This window comes from Convolutriloba macropyga, chromosome 4, assembly GCF_964194025.1.
Source record: "Convolutriloba macropyga chromosome 4, txConMacr16.3, whole genome shotgun sequence".
Classification (NCBI taxonomy): domain Eukaryota; kingdom Metazoa; phylum Xenacoelomorpha; order Acoela; family Convolutidae; genus Convolutriloba; species Convolutriloba macropyga.
Window position 1 is genome coordinate 2035247 of NC_134471.1, and position 21696 is coordinate 2056942.

The 21696-nt window shown below is 35.7% G+C and overlaps 1 protein-coding gene across 1 annotated transcript in view; it reads right to left on the minus strand.

The window, feature by feature from the left end:
* Positions 1-326: 326 nt before the first annotated feature.
* The window catches only part of LOC142337405 (uncharacterized), a 35901-nt gene continuing 14531 nt past the window's right edge, over positions 327-21696 (minus strand). The window contains exons 7-14 of the mRNA XM_075386580.1: positions 18948-19048; positions 17986-18193; positions 17432-17544; positions 14392-14499; positions 13782-13997; positions 13123-13341; positions 9322-9547; positions 327-940 (exon numbers count right to left, since the gene is read on the minus strand). Of these exons, the coding sequence (XP_075242695.1) occupies positions 759-940; positions 9322-9547; positions 13123-13341; positions 13782-13997; positions 14392-14499; positions 17432-17544; positions 17986-18193; positions 18948-19048 (1373 nt within the window). The 3' untranslated portion in view covers positions 327-758. The remainder of the gene's footprint in view (positions 941-9321; positions 9548-13122; positions 13342-13781; positions 13998-14391; positions 14500-17431; positions 17545-17985; positions 18194-18947; positions 19049-21696) is intronic.

Genomic DNA, 21696 nt, shown 5'->3' on the forward strand with positions numbered 1-21696 from the left:
TTCTATTTTTACTGAACAATTTTGGAATCTCGTTTGGAATTCTCTTTATCTAGGAATTCTCTCTAGATAATTAACAACACTTAGGTTACTTTTAAATCAATGTTTGTTACAACTTAAGCCTCGGCTTATCCATGTCTGAGATGGTGTTGTATTGATGTACAGTTGTAAACAATCTCAGTAAATTCTAGTACTTACAAAAATTTTCTTCGAACAGGAGGATCTGCGTTAACATACACATAATAACTTTCTATAGTTTTGCTGACCAAAAAAAGGTGCCTACGTATTTTTTCCCAAAACTGCTCATTATGATTCAAACAAAAAATTGAAGAAGTTGAAAGTTTTTTTTGCTTCGAATGTAGCCTGCTTTCCACCAATTCAGTTTGGGTGCTAAAAAGGATAGTAAAGAAAAAATCTTCCTGAACGATTTGGTTCGCTTTCATTTCTTTGAGACAGAATTAAACGTCTGGACAGATAAAGTATGAGATAACACAATAGCGGAACAATTTACGCTTTCATCAGTGCCGTCAACCTATTCAATATTTTTTTTTTCAAAAATTTGCATTCTATAAAAAGTCTTCTGTTGAACCATTGAAGTGTTTGAAACCTATCCAATTGCCTAAATCTTAATCCGAAAAAATTGCTTCTCCTCATTCGCCTTTCCTAAAATGAATTCTATACATCGATGGCAAATTTTAATGCGCATAAAATGGTATTTAGCTTTTCTCAGCCAGCAGTTTCTTACGCAAGTGAGACTTCAATCAGAATAGTTCACTTACATTTTCGGACGATGCCTCTAATTCGTGGAATCCGCTTATGTCCTCTTCCAAATGTCTCTTTGCTCTCATGCTCTGGTAGTCTAATTCAATTTCAGCCACTCTCTTGATGGGAACAGTGGAAAGCTCTTTAGGCGGTCTGGGGACTTTAGAATGAGGGGTTGACCCTAAAAATGCTTAAATGTTATAAGTATGCTTTCTGTTATCTTGGCAAATGATAAACATATGAATAATAGCATGATTATAAACCACGGGAACATTAAAACAAAAGCATATATCTGATTAAGTTTTTTTCACATCACAGCTGCTGAAGGTTAAAGTTTGCAGTAATATACAGACAGCAACAGATATAGATCTCAAGAGTGCAAAACAACTTGAAAACAATTGCCCGCAGATTGCCCAAAAATGACCACGAACATGACTGTTAAGACTCTAGTCTTAAAAAGACCACCCCGACCAGACAGACAAAAAGGTGCGATTCAAAAAAAATGGCATTATCATTTCAAATTCTACCCTCAGTTCAAATAGAACTACACTAATCATCTCTTTTAAGCATTAGATTATCATTATCTAGATTGGGCAACCTTAGAGAGCCGTATAAACGATATCCGACAGATTGCCTGAAAAGTGCCAAAATTGATTCCCATAAACCCAACTGGGATGGAGACAAGCACAGACAGCAAAATAAGATTAAAACATGATTTCCAGGAAAGTTTTGCCAATAAATTCAAATCCTTACCTGTTTTTCGGCCTGCTACTTCGATATCTTTTTCTTGATTGATGTTGTATTGACAATTTTATTTCCGCAACTCAATTTGGTTTCTTAAAAGAGATTTTGTAATTTACTGCCATTTTTTTTCGAATTGATTGGATTTTTGTCAGCGATGAAATAGGATGCTTTTTATTGAATTGTTACCTCTCTGACTAACTTTCACTCTTTTTCATTTTTTGTGAGCGAATATTCTGCAGCGACTCCTGCAGGCCATTTTCATTATTCGCTCATTCTGTAAAAAAAAGGACATTAGAAATAGAAACGGGAAACCCAGAAAGCATTGCGCACAGTTTTAGATACCCTTACTTAATTCATCTTACCAATCTTACCAGGTCTAATAGCAACTTGTATTTGTATAGTTTCTATCATCACTAAGAAGAGGAAGTTGCCCAATTATCCAATCGATTCGTTAATTGGACAAATTCCTGCTTCCAAGTGAAAATAGAGATTATACCAACCCAAATTACTGTTAGACCTGGTAAGATAAATTAATTAAAGCATCTAAAACTCGGCGCAAGGCTTTATGGATTTCGTTTCTATTTCGGATGACGTTTTTCGACACTGAATCAGTTCATTTTAATTTCAGGTTTCATTACTTACCAACTCCTATTCAAATGGAGATTGAGCAGAAAGAGCGAAGAATGATCATAGGCTACAGGACTCAAAAATATTCCAACACAAAAAAATTGAAGAGTGAAAGTTAATTAGAGCGGGAAGAATTAAAACATAGCTGACAGATTGCCAGAAAATAGCCGCAATCGCTTCGCAGATCTGCAATCTCAAAAAGATAGTAAAAAAAGAGACGAAAAAAGAGGTTTTTCATTAAATGCTGATATGTTACAATTTGATAATGAATCTGTATAACTTCTGCTGCTTCTATTAGCTGCTCTTAAATGACCTTCAATAAGAGTGATACACTAACTTGACGCTATCTGTTTGAGTTAAATTTAATAAAAATCAATTTCACAGTGAGGAAGTCATTTTTGCGAGTGAGGAAATTTGTTCACGCGAATGAACAAAAAACACTCGCTCCACTAAGAGTGAAAAATGACGTCCGCACGCAATTCAGATGAAATTGCATGAACAAACCATCGAAAAGCAGATTTGAAGTTGATTTGACGTAATATGGCCGTAAAAAAAATCTTGACGATGAAATAAAATTTCAAGAGAAGGCCAATAATAGCCCCAGCTAACGCTATAGGTAGAAGAACCTCTCATACAGATAGTTTGCAACAAATATTAAAAACTGGTAGATAACACACTAAAACGAGCTGATGAAGAGAAACTCGATAGGGAAAGATGACGGACAAAACCGATAATATTTTCTATTAAAAAACTCTCTAGAAACGGTAAATGCATTTTCCGAACCATTATCTTGAAAAAAACTTAATTACATTCCCTGGTACACCAGTTAGCCAATTAAACTTGAGGGGAAAATAAACAATTAAAATATATGAAGAGCAAAAAAAACTAAAATAATTAGAAAGTTTGTTTAACTTAATTAAGTGAAATGTGCCCTGTTTAGCTTTGAAGATTTTCCCAAGTATTATTTGGCAAAAAATAGTTCTGTCATTCAGATCAGTAACTGATCCAAAGCGTAGGAAAGAAATATCAATAAACTGTTGAGAACTCCTGAGAACAAAAATCCTAAATAAAAGTAAAAAGCCATGTAATTTATGTTTGAGAAAGTTTTCATTACTAGATTTGAGGTGTCACTTCATAGTAGCAAAACCTAAAAATTTTCAATTTTCGCAACTTTCAACAGAATTGACTGAAAAAAAATAACAGCAGGAAGTTTAAGGTCAGAAAAAATATTCAAACCATAACAAATCGGCGCAAAATTGCTCGAATTTAACCAACTGTCCTCAAAATATAAAAACCATCAATTATAATGAACGACCACCAAAACTGCTACAACAGCTATTTTCCACCACACAACTCCGCAAATGCTAGAAAAAATAAAAGAACAATAAAAAGACTAGAAAGGCTTAAAATAGGCAAAATGGTAAAAAAATAGATGAAGATTGAATCAAAATGTGCAACATTTGCTTCAGATGGTTAAAAACGTTTTCAAGCACAACACTACTAGATTAAAAAATTGCGAGGAACACCTTTGATTGAAATGTTGAAAGTGGAACTTAAAAACTTTTGAAAAAGCCGCACGTGATCTGAAAACTCCGCTCGCAACGACAAACTTTTCCACACCTATTTCTCTCGCTTTAAATTTATACATTAGCTTTCAACGGTATGAGCAGAAAATCACTCTTTTTTTCTCCTTTTCGATTCGTTCAGGCGTTTGATCTTAACACTAAGTTTTCACAACCGGCAAAAAAGTTTGAAAAAAGTTCTTGGGAGCGATGCATATAGACGCAGCGCATGCTCAAAAAACTTCTCTCACTTAGCAAAAATCTGTTCACCATGACAGCTTTTCTCACTTTCATTTTAGGTGCGTGAATGAACCTACTGAAAAACAAACATAGCCGGTAGAAAACCGGTAGCGACTCGAATCGTCGTCCATTATAATCTCTAGCCTAACCTTACCGAAATCAGAACATCAAATAGACAGGCGAAAAAAAAGTAGCCCAACAAACCACATTAAAGTGTTTTTAAAATGCCGACAATTTTTTAGGTGTGGGGGAGCAAGGTGGGGTGGGTGGGTAGATAGGTTGGGGAGGTGGGTAGTGCTGGGGTAGTTGGGGGGTAGTGAAGGGAGGGGGTAGTTTGGGGGTAGGGGTAGGTGGGGGGGGGGGGGGGGGGGAGTTGGGGCGGAGAATTAGGTAGGTGGTGGGGGTAGGTAGGTGGTGGGGGGGTAGGTAGGCGGTGGGGGAGGTAGATAAGTGGGGGGGGGTTGTGTGGTGTAGTTTAGATAATTAGGGGTGACTTCTATAGGAACGAAAAATCTCAAAATGACCTCTTCACCTTGAACATTACCAGCAGTTGCTAATTACTATACATTACAAACGAAGCTACTGTTAAAATCCAATGGTCGAAAACAGAAGTCAACAATCCACAACTGGAGTAAATGCTCGAACTGAAAGAAGTCAAAATTCACGTCATGAACAAACAAACTTGCTTTCTGCTAAAAAAAAAACCTGTAGAATCTCAATACTCCTCTTCGAGTCGTAAAAAAAAAGACCGATAGAAACTCAATAGTCCTCGTCGAGTCGTAAGAAACCACGATGTCCCAAAAAATAACTGCTATCGCTTCGCGGCTATTAAACAAAAAGGATTTGAATTTATTGGCTAAAATTTCCCGCAAATAAGTTTTCGAACAGATTAAAAAAACAGTTTCTTATAAAATCCAAACGAGGCTAAATGCAACAACATAGCCGGGAGATTGCCGGAATAGCTGCAAAAGAATAGACCTGCGTGCTATATAATAGAGATAGAAACAGATACAGATCTAAATTGGAAAAAAATCGACGCAGCTCAAAAAACTAGGCTAAAAAACATTCAGCGATAAATTAATAAAGCTTGTTAAATTTCATTCCACAGACGCCTCTTATTAGGGAAGTTTACTGCACATAGGAGTTCCTTTGACCTTAAACAAATTCAAATTAAACTTAAATTTTAAAGTGCAAATGTCATTTTATTGAGTGAGGTAAGTCACGTATGATCAAAATCTAATCACGCAAATAACCTAAAAACTTTTGCTAAGGCGAGTGAGAAATGACGTCACGCGCGCAAATGCCGTTAGTGAGAGGAAGAAGTCATTCAGAAAATTTACTTTTTCAGCTTTGCTGTGTGAACAAATGTAAAAACGAAAAAAGAGCGTCAGACGACGAAACAAAAAAACATAGCCGGAAGAATTCCGGAAGCGACTCGAAGGGTCAAAGCTTCCCAAACAAAACCGTAATTTCCGCGGAAGGCGTTCATTACCTTTTGTAATAATCCATTAACTCATTACCTCCCCATGTCTGATCTAAAAATTGTAGAAACTTAAACCATTGTCACCAAGAGAAACAAAATGCAGCAAAATCTTCTTTTATTGAAAATGTTTGGAAACGTTAAAAAAATTCGAAATAGATAAGAAGGTCAAAATACTGATGGGCTGAAACAGCTGACAGGGCTATCAACTGCCCTCAAATAATTCGTGACTCTAATCTCAATAAGATCGGGAAAGCAAACGGCAGATAAATCTTAGAAAATAAGTTAAATCTTTTAAAAAAGAATGCTCAAATTTAAGAATCAGAAAACCACTATAATTACATTTCTAATCTTTGCAATTAAGACACAAAACAGCACACACTTGTCCCTGATTGTACATATGCTACACAACTAACAATATACTCAAACTAAATCAAAAAGTAAATTGATAATAGAAAAGACATAAGCAGCAGAAGAATATTCAAAGGCCAAAAAAATGTTTATTAACACCAAGGCCGGAAATTGTAGTAGAGAGTATTAAGTGGAAATTTTGGAAAATGCTTGCTAGCAAACTCTCAGTACTGCCTTATGTTGAATGAAATCAATTGCAAACCAAAGAAATGACGAAAATCTAAGAAAAAGCTAAAATCATTCAATTTTTTTAACTGAAAAAACCAATCAACCAAAAATAAAATTGCCATATATAGGTGCCAGAACAAAGCTAGAATGATACTAACTAGAATGTGAAGAATATGGACACAATGTGAGGAACACCGTAACAAAAATACATTCTTGATTTTTGAAAGTTAAAAATCAAGTTACAAAAATCAAGAAAAACGAATACCTTTCATTGTGAAGCATTCGAGACATAAAAAAGCTAACTAGTCATCCGATACAAAGATCTATCCTCCTGAAGAAAACAAAAAAATAGGAAAAAGCAGAATTCAAATATACGAAACATTTAAATAATTTGCAAAAAAAATGGTCAAAAAAACTGCATTCATGAAAGTTTTAACTGTTTTTCAAAAACTTAACGCCGAAAAATGATCGAATTTTTCATGAAACTAAATTAAAGTCCTTCATGTTGCGCAAAAAGACTTTCTAATAATTAACACCAAAATACGAACAAAAAAACTGACAAAAAACGGAAAAAAAACTACCAAAATCGGATTAGCATATGTACAATTTTATAAAACAAAATTACACCGAGGTGGAAAGAGGCGTTGAGTATATGAATAGTCAAAATAAATCCGCCATATTAACTGATTTTTGGCAAAAAGACGGTTAAAAGATCCAAAAATGAAAAAATTATTAGAAAAAAAGCCAAAAATAAACTAAAAAATCAAGAAATATGTGCCAATTATGAACGTGAAAAGCATTTTCAGGCTTCGCAAAACACTGTGGTATCAATTGCCGAAGATCACATTTAAATATAGCATCAAAATATAGTCAATTAAATATAGTCAAAAAGTCATTCACTAAACGCAGCATATGATCAAAAAACTTCTCTCGCTCAGAAAAAATTAGTTCACACGGCAATTTTACTCACTTTCGCTTTTAGGTCAAAACAGCGTCTGAACGAATAGTACTTCCGGTAAAAAAAAACCTTAAGAACATAGCCGGAAGAATTCCGGAAGCGACTCCAAGCACCAAAACTTCACGAAAAGCTGAAGCCATTACCTTTTGTATTTAACCATTAACTCATTACCTCCCGGGTCTGATCTAAAAATCGGTGAAATTTAAACCACTGTCACCAAGAGAAAGAAAATGCAGCAAAATTTTATTATTGAAAACGTTTGGTAACGTTAAAAAAGTCTGAAAATTTTAGGATGGTCAAAAAACTGATAGCCTGACAAAGCTGGCAGGGCCATCAATTGCCCTCAGATAATTAACGATTCTAATCTCAAAAAAATCGCGAAAGCAAACGGCAGATAAAAACTTTTCAAAAAAGACAGGAAAGTCAAAATTATTCAAAAAAGAGTGCTCAAACTTAAGAATCAGAGAACCACTACAATTAGATTTCTAATCATGGCAATTAAGACAAAAATAATACATGATTATTCCTTGTTGTATATATGCTAGACAACATGATTTCATACTAATTCAAAAATTAAATTAATCATAGAAAAACAAAAGCAACAGAATAATATTCAAAGGCAAAAAATCGTCTGAAAACAATACAAAGCCCGGAAGAAAATTGCAATGAATAGTAAAAAGTAGAAATGTTGGAAAAGACTTTCTAGCAAAGTCCCAGTACTGCCTTATTTTGAATTAGATCAATGGCAAACCGAAGAAACCAAGATCTAACAAAAAGCTGATTTCATTCAATTTTTTAACAACTGAAAAATCAATATAACGAATATAAAAGTAGGTGCCAGGACAAAACTAGAATGATACAAACGAGAATGTGAAGAATATGGACACAATGTAAGGAACACCGTAACAAAAAAACCAATTCTTGATTTTTGAAAGTTAAAAATCAAATTTAAAAAAATCAACAAAAACGAGTACATTTCATTGATCAGCATTCGAGACATAGAAAAGACAACGAGTCACTCGAGACAAAAATCCAACTTGCTGAACAGAATAAAACAAAAAAAAGCAGAATTCAGACATACGAAACAATGAATCATTTTGCAAAAAAGTGGTCAATACTTAAGACTGCATTTATGAAAAAAATTTACAAAAACTTAACACGAAAAAATGATTGAATTCTTTTTGAAACGAAATTAAAGTCCCTCATGTTCCCCAAAATACTATTTCTAGTAATTAAAAGCAAAATACAAACAAAAATTAAAAAAATTGGCAAAAAATTACGAAAATCGGATTAGCAAATGTATAATTTTATGAAAGAAAAATACATCGAGGTAGAAAGAGGCATTGAGTATATGAATTATCAAAGGAAAGTTGCCATATTAACTGATTTTTGACAAAAAAACAGCTAAAAAATCCAAAAATGAAGAAATTAATGGAAAAAAAGCCAAAGATTAACTAAAAATCAAGAAATATGTGCCAATTTCGCATTTGAAACGCAATTTCAGGCTACGCAAAATACTGTGCTATCAATTTCCGGGGTTTACATTTCAACATAGCATCGATTAAAAATTATTTCTACAAAAAACCAAATTACAAGCAAAAAAACTAGGCCACTTAGACGAAAAAACGGCTAAAAACGGTTATCTATATGTGCCATTCAGTCAAAAACTACTTTTCAATGTCAAAAAGTCATTCACTAAATGCAGCGCCTGATCAAAAAACTTCTGTCGCTCAGAAAAAATTAGTTCACACTGCAATTTTACTCGGTTTCGCTTTTAGGTCAAAACATCGTCTGAACGAATAGTACTTCCGGTAAAAAAAAAACCTTAAGAAAACCAATACTCCTCTTCGAGTCGTAAAAACCAATACTCCTCTTCGAGTCGTAAAAAACCAAGAGCACCGCAATATAGCTACGCTCAGCTTACAGCTTCGCAGCTATAAAAAACCACTAGCTTTTTCGCTCTACTTCCTGTTTCGGCGTGACCACAATCATCACTCCAATTCGATATTAAAAATCATGGAAATGTGTGAACAGATCTTTAAAAAAAAGACAGCGCCTCAATACAATTCAAACTTGGATTTGTAAAAAACCAAGAGCACCACAATATAGCTGCGCTCAGCTTACAGCTTTGCAGCTAAAATAAATGCCTCACTTTTATCCAAGTCCAACAGTGAACATAAAATTTTTAAAGCTATAGAATCAAGTAGGGACTGAGCTCAACCATTTTTTCAATGACAAGTTTTTCCGGCTTCAAGGTGGACATTTAACTCAATAAAGCGATAAAATCTGCTAGAGGGTTAAATTTTAAGTATGTATTTTGTTGGCAAGGTTCTATGAGGTATCCTTCAAAGCCTCAGAAATCTATATCTTACCCGTAGGGATGTCCTTCTTTAACTCCTCTTTCACAAACTGAGCAGCCTCATCGAAATGTCCACTGAGTTCTTCCTTCACACCAGTCAACTGCTCATTTGATTTCTCCATCCAATCATGCTTTGACTTGTGTTTGACCTCCTCGTTCGCAGCTGCTATGGCTTGTTGAAAATGACTCATTTTGGACTGCAAACTGTTTGCTGACGTCTGAACATTCACTTCAGCGCTCTGAAAAACATCAACTTTGCCTACTTAATTAGTTGATGTGCGTTTAAAGAATTATATTGCTCCTACTGCGCTACACGATTATACCAAACGGTTAATGCTCTCGAGCTCGCTATCTCTAGTAACCAATTTTCGCTTTCGAGCTTTCATATTGAGGTACGCAAAGCTTACTATTAAGCTCTCAACTTTTGATTGGCTGATAAATATAGAACATAACCGACTGAAACGTCGGAAGAATTGATCTCGAACGACTAGTGGGAGCTCTAATCAATTGCAACCTGCTTCAGTCGGGAAGGGGGAGGGGAGCCTAAATGGGACTCAGAAGTTCAATAGTGGGCTTCAAATAACCACATTAGAGGCTAAGATATATCACTATTAATGTTGCACTTTTCAGTTGACTTTTAGTATTAAATTGCCGCCAATTGAGTTCAGCTGCTTGAAACTGTGATTGAAGAGAATTTTAGATTACGCGAAACCCAAAAAGTCAAGGGCGTAAAAGTCACTCGAAAGTCAAAACCGTCAAGCGAAAATTTTGCATACAAAAAACATAGCCGGTAGAATACCGGAAATGACTCGCATCGTCGTGCATTATAATCTCTAACCTAACCTTACCGAAATCAGAACATCAAAATAGACAGGAGAAAAAACCAAAAGTAGCTCAACAAACCACATTGAAGTGTTGTAAAAATGCCGACAATTTATTAGGTGCGGGGGAGCAAGGTGGGGTGGGTGGGTAGATAGGTTGGGGAGGTGCGTAGTGCTGGGGTAGTTTGGGGGTAGGTGGGTGTAGCTAGGTGAAGGGAGGGTGTAGGGTAGGTGGGGGTAAGTTGGGGGAGTGCGGGGGTAGGTAGGTAGGTGTTGATGGGGGGTAGGTAGGTGTTGATGGGGGGGGTAGGTAGGTGGTGGGGGGTTGTGCGGTGCAGTTTAGATAATTAGGGGTGACTTATAAAGGAACAAAAATCTCAAAATGACCTCGTCATTTTGAACATTACCAGCATTTCCTAATTACTATACATTACAAACGAAGCTACTGTTAAAGTCCAAAGTCAACAATCAAAAACGGAGGTAAATGCTCGAACAGAAAGAAGTCAAAACTCAAGTCATGAACAAACTTGCTTTCTGCTAAAAAAAACCTGTAGAATCTCAATACTCCTCTTCGAGTCGTAAAAAGAGACACACGTTTACAATAATTTCTATGAACTTCTTTCAAGAGCAATTAAAAATAAAAAATACTGCACACATTCAAGTTTTATAAAAGCTTTTCTTACTACCACCAGTCGGCTACCCTCTGTCACACTACCCTCAGTCGGCTCCATAGAGCTCCAATAAACAACGTTTTTTCGAATACCCTGCTCTTAGCGAAAAATAGTGACAAGAGCAATAAAAAACAAAGCCGGCAGATTGCCGGAATAGCTGCGAAAGAATAGACCTGCGTAGATCAAAAGATATAGATCTAAATTGAAAAAAAAAAATCGACGCCGCTAAAAAAACTAGGCTAAAAAACATTCAGCGATAAATTAATAAAGCTTGTTAAAATTCATTCGACAGAAGCCTCTTATTAGGGACCTTTACTGCACAAATGAGTTCCTTTGACCTTAAACAAATTCAAATTAAACTTAAGTTTTAAAGTGCAAAAGTCATTTTATTGAGTGAGGTAAGTCACGTATGATCAAAATCTAATCACGCAAATAACCTAAAAAATTTCGCTAAAGCGAGTGAGAAATGACGTCACGTGCGCAAATGCCCTTAGTGAGAGGAAGAAGTCATTAAGAAAATTTGACTTTTTCAGCTTTGCTGTGTGAACAAATGTAAAAACGAAAAAAGAGTGTCAGACGACAAAAAAAAAACATAGCAGGACAAGTATTGAAATACAATCCAAGTAATTGAATGAAAGACAGACCTAACGAACCTGACCAGCAGATAAATTGAACAATCCCAATTGCTTCAAGAAACTGAGAGGAGAAAATCTCCATAAGAATTTCCCTGGCCACTGAATAAAAATTTCAAAAATTTAAAGAAAAAAATTGCAACTTTATCAAAAAATTGGTAAAAGATATTAAAATGTTGAATACCATTCCATGGCCAAAAAATATTTTCAGTAAACTGTTAGCAAACCCTAGATGAGACCTCTTGCCCCCTGGGGCTGGAAAACTTGAATAATGACAATATATGTCGGAAAATTTGAAAAAAAAAACAAGTTTGATTTTTAAAAATTGGTAAAATTCATGAAGTTAAAAAGTTTAAAACCACTTCATTACCACTAGAAACTATGCAATAACCTATTTTTAATGCCCGCTGAGCTTTACCTGTTTATCCCAATTTAAAAGCTCAAAGTCATGAAAACAGGTGTGAAAACATCTTACAAAAATAAACATAGCCGGCAGATTGCCGGAATAGCTGCGAAATAGACTTGCGTGCCGTAAAATACAGATGGAAAAAGATACAGAAGTGAGTTGATAATAGTTATCGCCGCCGCCTATAAAACTTACAAGTTTATTTCAAAGGAGGTTGTTTTTGGGTGCAAAAAAAGTTTCCCTGTCGCGTCTCGAACCGGCGCTCTCCGGATTTACAGCCAGTCGCCTTAACCACTCGGCTGTCGGACCATATAATCTGTTTTCCTACAATCAACTTTGTTTTAGGAACAGATTTTGTTTCTGAATAACCGCAATTTAGGTCACGCAGAAAGCGTGAAATCAAGCGCGAAAAAGCCATTTAAGCAGTGACGAGACAGAATGTTCTAGAACAAATGTAAAACGAAAATAAAGCGTCAGACGACGAAACAAAAAAAAACCAAGAGCACCGCAATATAGCTACGCTCAGCTTACAGCTTCGCAGCTATAAAAACATAGCCGGCAGATTGCCGGATTAGCTGCGAAATAGACTTGCGTGCCGTAAAATACAGATGGAAAAAGATACAGAAGTGAGTTGATAATAGTTATCGCCGCCACCTATAAAACTTACAAGTTTATTTCAAAGGAGGTTGTTTTTGGGTGCAAAAAAAGTTTCCCTGTCGCGTCTCGAACCGCCGATCTCCGGATTAACAGCCAGTCGCCTTAACCACTCGGCTGTCGGACCATACAATCTGTTTTCTTACAATCAAATTTGTTTTAGGAACAGATTCTGTTTCTGAATAACCGCAATTTAGGTCACGCAGAAAGCGTGAAATCAAGCGCGAAAAAGCCATTTAAGCAGTGACGAGACAGAATGTTCTAGAACAAATGTAAAACGAAAATGAAGCGTCAGACGAAGAAACAAAAAAAACCAAGAGCACCGCAATATAGCTACGCTCAGCTTACAGCTTCGCAGCTATAAAAAAAAGACAGAGCACCAATACAATCCAATTCTTGGATGGTAAAAACCAAGAGCACTGCAATATAGCTACGTTCGGCTTACAGCTTTGCAGTTATAAAAGCTTAGCTAGCCTAGAGCAACTACCAGTAATCCACTAGCACTAGGAAATGCCACACATACTTTACACACACTTATTCTCTGAGCCTTCTAACATGTTCCGAGCTAGAGGTTCAAAGTTGAAGTAAGTGTGTACTTTTATAAGCCCAACAAAAAATCATTTAACCTACCTGAGCAAATTCTTTGAGATGCTGCTTGACAGATTCACAGGCAGATGCCAGACTACTTTCTGTTTCTGACACATTGGAGTCCAAATTACTGCAATTCTCCGACAATTTTGATGCTACTGCTCTGCTATTCTCTCTCACTGCATTCTCATACTCGCTCAATTCATTGACCAACTTATTTTGCTGTGTTGATAATTTCTCTGTAGATGCACGATCAAACTCCTAAAGCAATGAAATTTTTTTTGTAATGGAATGACGTTTTTAGCTGGGGGCCTATATATCAATTCAGCTTCGATGTTCATTAAATTTTGGCAGATTGGAGAAGTGACTCAAGGGAAGCTCTTCCAAAGATAAAGTTGAACTTAAAATTGAGAAGATAAATTGAACAAAGATAAAACTGAACCGATACTGTTTCTCTCCACCAGAAATTTTGAGTGCCTCGGGTAGCTTACTACGAATTCAGACAAAACGTGAGCTGAAATCGGTTTTATTATTTATTATCAGTTTATATTTAAGGAATGGTAATAACATCATTTTCCAAACCAGCCCACAATCACGGTTGCAGCTGCGGATGAAGCAGGCTATACACGATATACACGAGATTCATAAAACTGCCTCAATTGTTTGTGATCTACGCATTGTGAAATCTCTCACCACCATACCTCATATGCAGTATTGATTTGTCCGAAGTTTCTACTCTGTGCCGCTAGCTCCCCCATCAACTGATTGAGCTGATTCTGTATTCTGTCATAGTTCACTTTCACCTCACTCATTGCACTCTGCCTCTCTGCATCTTTTTCTCGCCTTTCGCATTGCAGTCGTTGCAATTCAGTTAAATTGCACTTCAGAGATTGCAGCTTCTCGTTGTCGACATTCAACTAAATAACCAAAAAAACTTAAAGATATGCTGTTAAAAGACCAAACAAACTGTCACACCAAGCCACTAAATGTGTACCAAATTTGTACTATTAGAAGCATTATAGTAGTTATTTGCGAGCAATGATTCGAATGACCACAACAATACGTGTCAGCTAGAGAAAAAGAACCAAGAAATGCTCATGAAAATTACACGACAAAAATCTCAAAGGTAAGAGAGACAATTGTCGCAGACTGAGGGGTTCATAGCCAGAGGCAGGATTAAGTAGTAGGATAGTAAAAAGAGTCATACTCTTTAGTTTATATGCCATAGATCAGATCTGACTACAGGAACTGGTTCGCTTGAATTGGTAGCAAACAACGTCAAGATTTTTTTAAATCTAAATTTAATCTCACCTGCGTTTCCAGTTCATCCTTCAGGGTTGTGTATCCCTCTTGCACGGTAGCTTTGATCTTCTCAAACGCAGAAGCCATATTTCGGATTATGTCATCGATTCCATTGTCCTGCAACAATTATTCACAATGTTTCAATTTCTGCCTGCGCATTTGTGCTCCAGAATGAATGCAAAAAACAATACGGAGAACATCTAGGCTTGAGCTTAAGATGCAGCCTTAAGTAAACTTGAAATATCTGAAACTGGTGACGCTGGATTGTATCTTCAGCATATTGAACAATATTGCAGTCTTTGTAGAAATTTGATATTAATGGTAAACAAAAAAAAAACAGAAACAGTGGAACAGAAAAAGAAAACATACCCGGCAGGTTGCCGGAAAATAGCCGCCGTTGATTACAATAAGCATGCTTGGGATTGAAAGAATAGAAGATATCGAAAAAAAAAGATTTTTGTACAAAAACTTTTTTAAAGTCCGATTTATTTTGATGGCATTTCGTAGTAGAACATAATTCTGTTTCTTAGAGAGAGGCTACAGGGGCTACTATCAATACCAATAAGCATAAAAGATGGTAACCAAGACCTATAGGAACGACGTTCAAATAGCGGGCATCTAAATTTGGGCTTTATGGGTTTATCCCGTTTCTATTTCTGACTTCAATTTTTTATTCTGACTCTGTTCATTTTGAATTGCGTTGCTGAGCAACTGATGTTCAAATTCACTTTTAGCAGAATGAGAGAAGAGAGAAACTAGCCTAGAGAAGTCAAAAAGATTTCACGCAAAATGCTGAAAAAGCGGCAAAATGGTAAAGCGAAAAAAACTTCAACGATTTAAAAAAAAATAGGAGCGCTATAATAGCCGGCTGAGAAGATGCGGGCGGCTATTAATTAAGAGATAGAAATAGACAGAATTTTTTCAAGTGCCTAAGTGGTCTTATTTGGTGAGCAAATTCTGCATATTCGGTTATATTCTAAAAACATACCCAGCCGATTGCCGGAAAATAGCCGCCGTTGGTTCCCATAACCAAGACTGGGATTGAAAGAAGAGAAAACTGATGTAAAAAATGATTATTGTACACAAACAATTTTAAAGTGCGAACTATTTTGATGTCAATTTGGAGCTGAATATACCCCTGTTTCATAGTGAGATACTGAGCCTGTTCATTTTGAATTGCTTTGCTGAGTAACTGCAGTCTTAAATCACTTTTAGCAAAATGAGAGAAGAGTGAAACTAGCCAAAAAAGTCAAAAAGATAAAACGCTAAATGTTGAACAAGCTTTGAACTAAGGTACAGCGAAAAAAATTATTTCGACTAAGTAAAAAAACCATAGCTGGCAGATTGCCTGAAAATAGCCGCAATAGCTTCGTAGATCTGCAGTCTCGGTAAAAAAGACAAAAAAATTCGTCTTTTCATTGAAGGCTGATTTGTTAAATATATTTCGATTAAAAATCTGTATAAGTTTTTGCTGCCTCCATTAGCTGCTCTCAAATAACCTTCATTTAGAGTGACACACACCCACTTGACCTTATCTCTTTGAATTAATGTAAATAAGAGTCAATTTCAAAGTGAGGAAGTCATTATTGAGAGTAAGGTAAGTCAAGTATGACCAAAAATTTAATCACGCGAATGAACGAAAAAAAACTCGCTCCACTAAGAGCGAAAAATGACGTCACACATGCACTTCAGTTGAAATTGCATAAACAAATGAACAAAAATCAGATTTGAAGTGGTTGTGACATCATATGGTCGTAACAAAAAGTAACGAAATAAAAAAAAAACCAAGAGGCCAATAGCCCCAGCTTTCGCTGTGCGGCTATAAATAAGAGAGCTATAATAGCCAGCTGAGAAGCTGAGGCGGCTATTAATTACCCTTAATTCAGCTTCCACTCTAAACGCTAAGCATAACACTAATGCCAGCAAGCAATCACTTTCATGAACTTTGATAAGCTAATGCACTATGACTTAAAGACCGGGCTTCATATGTTTATCCTATTTCTTTTGATTTTGATCTTTTGACCTTGACCGTATTAACTACATTAAGTACTTCAAACAGCCGGCAGATTGCCGGAAAATAGCCCCGATAGACGCTAGTGGCATTCCATGAATTGAAACAAGATAGGCAGATTGACCAAAAGTACTTTAGTAGACCACTAGATTTCTTGGGTTAGATACGTACTGTCATTTTTATGATACACAGACGGTCTATAAGGAAAAAACCCTAAGAGTTTTTTTCAAAATTGAGATCAAAAACTCAAGACTAATACTCAAGAATTAGGGCATATAAGTTTGGCACTACTTAGATGCACACTATTGATCTTTAACTAGTAAATGTTCATAAAATAAAGTTCCATAAGTGCGTTCAGATGTCATTTTTGAGTGGGGCAAGTCACGCAATCGACCTAAAAGCAGAAATGACGTCACGCAGACAAATTTTAACTGCAAAGCAGTAGTCACTGAAGTCCTTGAAAAAGTCAGGGTAAGACGAAACAAAAATCTCTTAGACGAAGTAAAAAAAATTAGGAACGCAATAATTGCCGCCTGGAATTGCTGACGCGGCTATTCATGAGTGAAAGAATTTACAATCCAATCAGTTGAGACAGTGGCTGAGGTAAGTCAGAAGTCAAACGTAAAAAAACTGAAAAAAACGGAAAAAACATCAAGGTCAAAATGCCGCATGTGAACGAAAACCACTATCGAGAAAACAAATTTTTGTTCAAACACCGTTTTCTCAGTCTACTTTAAATTTAGAGCAAAGAAATTTCACGCCGCAAAACCACTCGCTTTTTTCGCTCCACTTCCTGTTCCGGCGTGACCAAAATCATCACTCCACTTTGACTCCAAAAATCATGAAAATGTGTGAACAGACCTTTAAAAAAAAGGACAGCCAGCACCCCAATACAATTCAAATTCTTTGAATTATGAGAAAAAGAGAGTTAGAACTGTAATAAAACAGTTTCTTTGATATCTGAACCAGGTGAAAAAAAAACACGACGTAGCTGACGTTGAAGATGGCGCACCTAGGCCGATCAATTAGAGTACTTACACAACATGTAGTGAGGAACTGGGAGAGAGTGTGTTGCATTTGTGACGTCATCGATGACACGATCTCATTGTAAGTTGTCATCATGTCATTGCACTGGTGTTGCACTTTCATGTCTACAAAAATACGCGAAGCTTCTTATGTGCTATCCAAGTTTCCTTAAGTAAATTTCTGTTGAATTCGGTTCTACTTTTACTATTATAATTTAAATTATTTCAGCATACAGTACAATTAGTTCATGCCTGTTGTAGAGAACTCTGCTTGCCAACAACGGCACTTTCTACAACAGCTTGGACACTTTCTTTTTACACCCAGCTTAGTAGGTGCACATCAATTGCAGTCCCCGCCCCCTGAACGTACGTGCTATATTAACCCATGACGATTTGTTGTGTTATAGCAGACATTTTATAACTGGGGGCGCATAACGTAAAAGGAGCGGGGAGGGGGGTCAGTAGTCACTAACATAAAAGATCCAACAAATTTTTAAATGCATACGTGCGGAAGCAAAATTAAGAACGACGAAACAAACAATCAGTCTCGTCATCGAAAAATCTAACCGATGAAAGAATTCAGCTGCTCTGATTGGTCGATATTGTTTTGAATAAGCTGGTCAATAGATGCCTGCGATTTGGTCCACAGTTGCGTCATATTCTGAGCAAATCTATCTTTCGTTTGTTCATTTTCATCTTCAACTCCAATCTTCCGTTTGACACTTGTTTGCAGCACTCTTTTATCTTCCTGCTCTTCTTCGATGTGCTCCATTAGCTAAAATTAAGTCCCTGTAATCACAATTTGTCAGAGATATCTCCTTAAAAAAAACCCATACAACTTAACCATTTTGTTGTGCCATGGTGTTGCTTTTGATTAGTCCCTATGCATTACTGTTCCTTCTTGATGCCATACTTTGTTTTTATGGTGCGGCCTTCTTGTTGGCTTTTTGCCTGTCCTTCTTGAGAAATTACTTGTAAAATTATTTTGTTTGTTTTATACTCACGATAAATAATTTGATAAAAAACAATTAAAGGCCGCCATCTTGTTTAGGTTATAAATTTTGACCATTATACTGCCTTTAATATGCACTTCGCCATTTTTGTTATAACACCAGAATAATTTTGTCCTTAATAAAAACAATATTTCATGCCCAAGACAGCCGGGGGGGGGGGGGGGGGGGTTTGCTCCGCCACCATTTAGCAACAATGCAAGCAATATATTTTTCGCAGAACTAAGAAAAAATCTCAGATGAGCTGAGAAAAACTAGGCAGCGAAAACGACCGTTTCCTTAAAATTATAAACATATGGACAACTGGAGTTCATGTTTTATATTTTAAGACGTTCGTGAGTTTCAACGGTCATTTCTCGCCTTAATTTAATTTGAAGCATATTTCTAACTCAAATCATCGAGGTTCAAAACCCACAAGTCGTAGGCAATATCTTTGTATAATTTAATACTCAAATTGTATGAATGCAGACAGAAGAATTAATACTTTCGACTTTTAATAAATCATCCGTTCGGTTTTACCTCTTTTGCGTAATTTTCCAATCCGTCAATGTTAAATTCCTGCTCTGATATCACATGCTGTTGTTGCATACACTTCTCCTGGGAATCCGACAACTTCGCTTCTATAACAAAAACAGTCACTGGAATAAAAATATATTTTATGATCCCATTACTCTGAAAGTTGAAATTTTCAATGTCTGCACTGATGTGAAACGAAGGGAAGGCGTCAGACGAAACAAAAAACACAGTAAGATAAATCTAGAATTACAGTTCAAAGAACGGAATTACTGGAACATACACATTTTTCTAGCAGCATCCAACTTTGACACTCAATAAAGCACACGACGCTAAAGGCGAAAAACTAAAAAAAAAACTAAATAAAAATATGTTTTTCCAAAAACTGGCGTTGTAGAAATCGCCAATAATTCCCACGATGTATATAATCATTGACATCTACAACAACCTTGAGCCAAAACCAATGAGAAAATTAAAAAGAAAATAGAAATTTGAAAGAAATCAAAAACTCCCGAAAATTAGTGGCCTCAAGGTGAGACATATGAATACATAAAATTATCAAAAGCACCATAACAATTTATTTTCGAAGAAAATATTAAAACCAATAGATATCCAATAATAGCAAAAAACAAGCCAGAAAATTGGACAAAAACTACTCATTTTAGATTGCTTTGAAGAGTAACTGCTGTTTAAAAACTATTTGAGCAGAATGAGCAAAGAAAGAAACTAGCCTAGAGAAATCAAAAAGATTTAATGCAAAAAACGAAAAGCGGCAAAATGAGGTAAAGCAAAACAAATTTTTATTGGAAAAAAGCTGGACGTGTCCTGAATTACAATCTAAAGACTGCAATTCACTAAGGACTAAGGACAACTGACATCTTTCCACCAATATTAGACCATAACAGGCAAAAAAACCCATCACCCTATATGCACAAAAACAAAAGAATCTAGAAACAATAAAAATTCGTTTTCAATACGTTTTCAGTACAAGAAAATTAGTAACACTAAGAATATAATTACCTTTCGCATCCTTAGAATAAGTACAGAATAAAACAATCTAGTGGAAAACAAAGGCAGACAAAAGTCAAAATGAGGCAAAAGCTAAGGAATTTAGAGATTAGCAAAATTTCGAAAATCAGGGGAGCCAATAGAAAATAACTACACTCCAGAATCTTCAACCACTGCATTAGCAAAAAAACAGCAATAAGCAACATATCGATGCAAAACTCAAACACAAATTCTCTGAAAGCTAACATATTAGAGCTCAAAGAAAGCAATAGCTATGACCTTAAACAACTGATGAGACCTGTCACTAAGGAAACTAAGGGAAGACAAAAGACAATAAAAACACTGAAAAAAAATTAAATCGACAATATTTTCTGAAAACAATTTGTGCCAAAATCAAAGAAAACAATAACTATAAACCAAAAAAACAACTAAATCCATCAATTAACTATAAACTAAACTAAATCCATTATTTTACAGGAAAATATCAACAGCTCAAAAAAAATTTTAGAACAAATAGTGTCACAGGAAAGAAAACCACTGACTATGGACTTACGCCACTAATTAGGTTTATTTATATCTGGTTAGCAACCAACAACACCAGTCTTTAATGATACTAAGTGATAGGATACGAATAATCCTTAAAAAGAGGCAAAATTAAATTATTCACAAATATTTTATGACTAGTGTCAAATTCAAAAAAAACTACAACTGCCCACTGACATTGTACACACGCGTATCAATTCAATAGCACACAAGAGAGGAAATAGTGAAAACAACCGACTAACGTTGGGCGAATTGCTCTCAAACAACCGGCGAGCGATTGGTGTCGTCAGTAGCTACCGACGGTTTAGTGAGGCTATCTGTAGCTTAATTCACGGGTCGTGAGGTGAAGCTAACATATGATGATATCACGCAACAACAGCAGCTGAAGTGCGGCATCAACAAAAGAGCTAAGGAAAGAGATGTGCTAGAGATAAAACGTGAACGAGAAAGAAAGGAGAGAGACTCTAACCGACAGAGAGAAAGGGAGCTAGGAATATTTTCCATGATGAGATTCGACTCATCAACTTCTAGTTATCTAGCCTTATTAGTAATTAAATCATATAGAAAAAACTGCAAGTAAAAAATTCAAAAAAGTTTCCACATTTCGCAGTGAAAAAAATGTTCAAACCGTTTTTGACTCTGGAGTTCTGTCATGTAACCCATCTGCAAGACTAAAACCTTTTGTTGGCCAGTAATGATCATTAAATGCAGAAAAGGACAAAAACATTTAAAAATTTCAAAAATAATGGCAAATTTTAACAAAATCATGCTAAATTCGTGATATTAATATCATCAGAACCATTTCATTATCTCAAGACTATCTAGTATCCCTATTTCAAGCCTTAAATAATTTCACTGGCTCATAAAGATCCATAAACTTGGGGCAGGATAATCATTTTTCCAAAATTTGGAAAAAAAATTTAAATTTTATCAAAAAATTGCGAAAACTTGAAAAAAATGCAGGTTATATCAAAAAAGCTGCCGATATTTGTGATACTAAGAAGTTGAAAACTATTATTTGGCCAATAAAAATTTTTCAGTAACCATTAATAAACCCTTAAAAAGGTCTTCTGTCCCCTGAGGCTGAAAAAGCCTGAATAATGACAAATGTCAAAAAAATTAAAAATTGCTAGTTTTCTTACAAAAATACTAAAATTCGTCATGTTAAAATCTTCAAAAACATTCCATTACATCCAAAAATCTT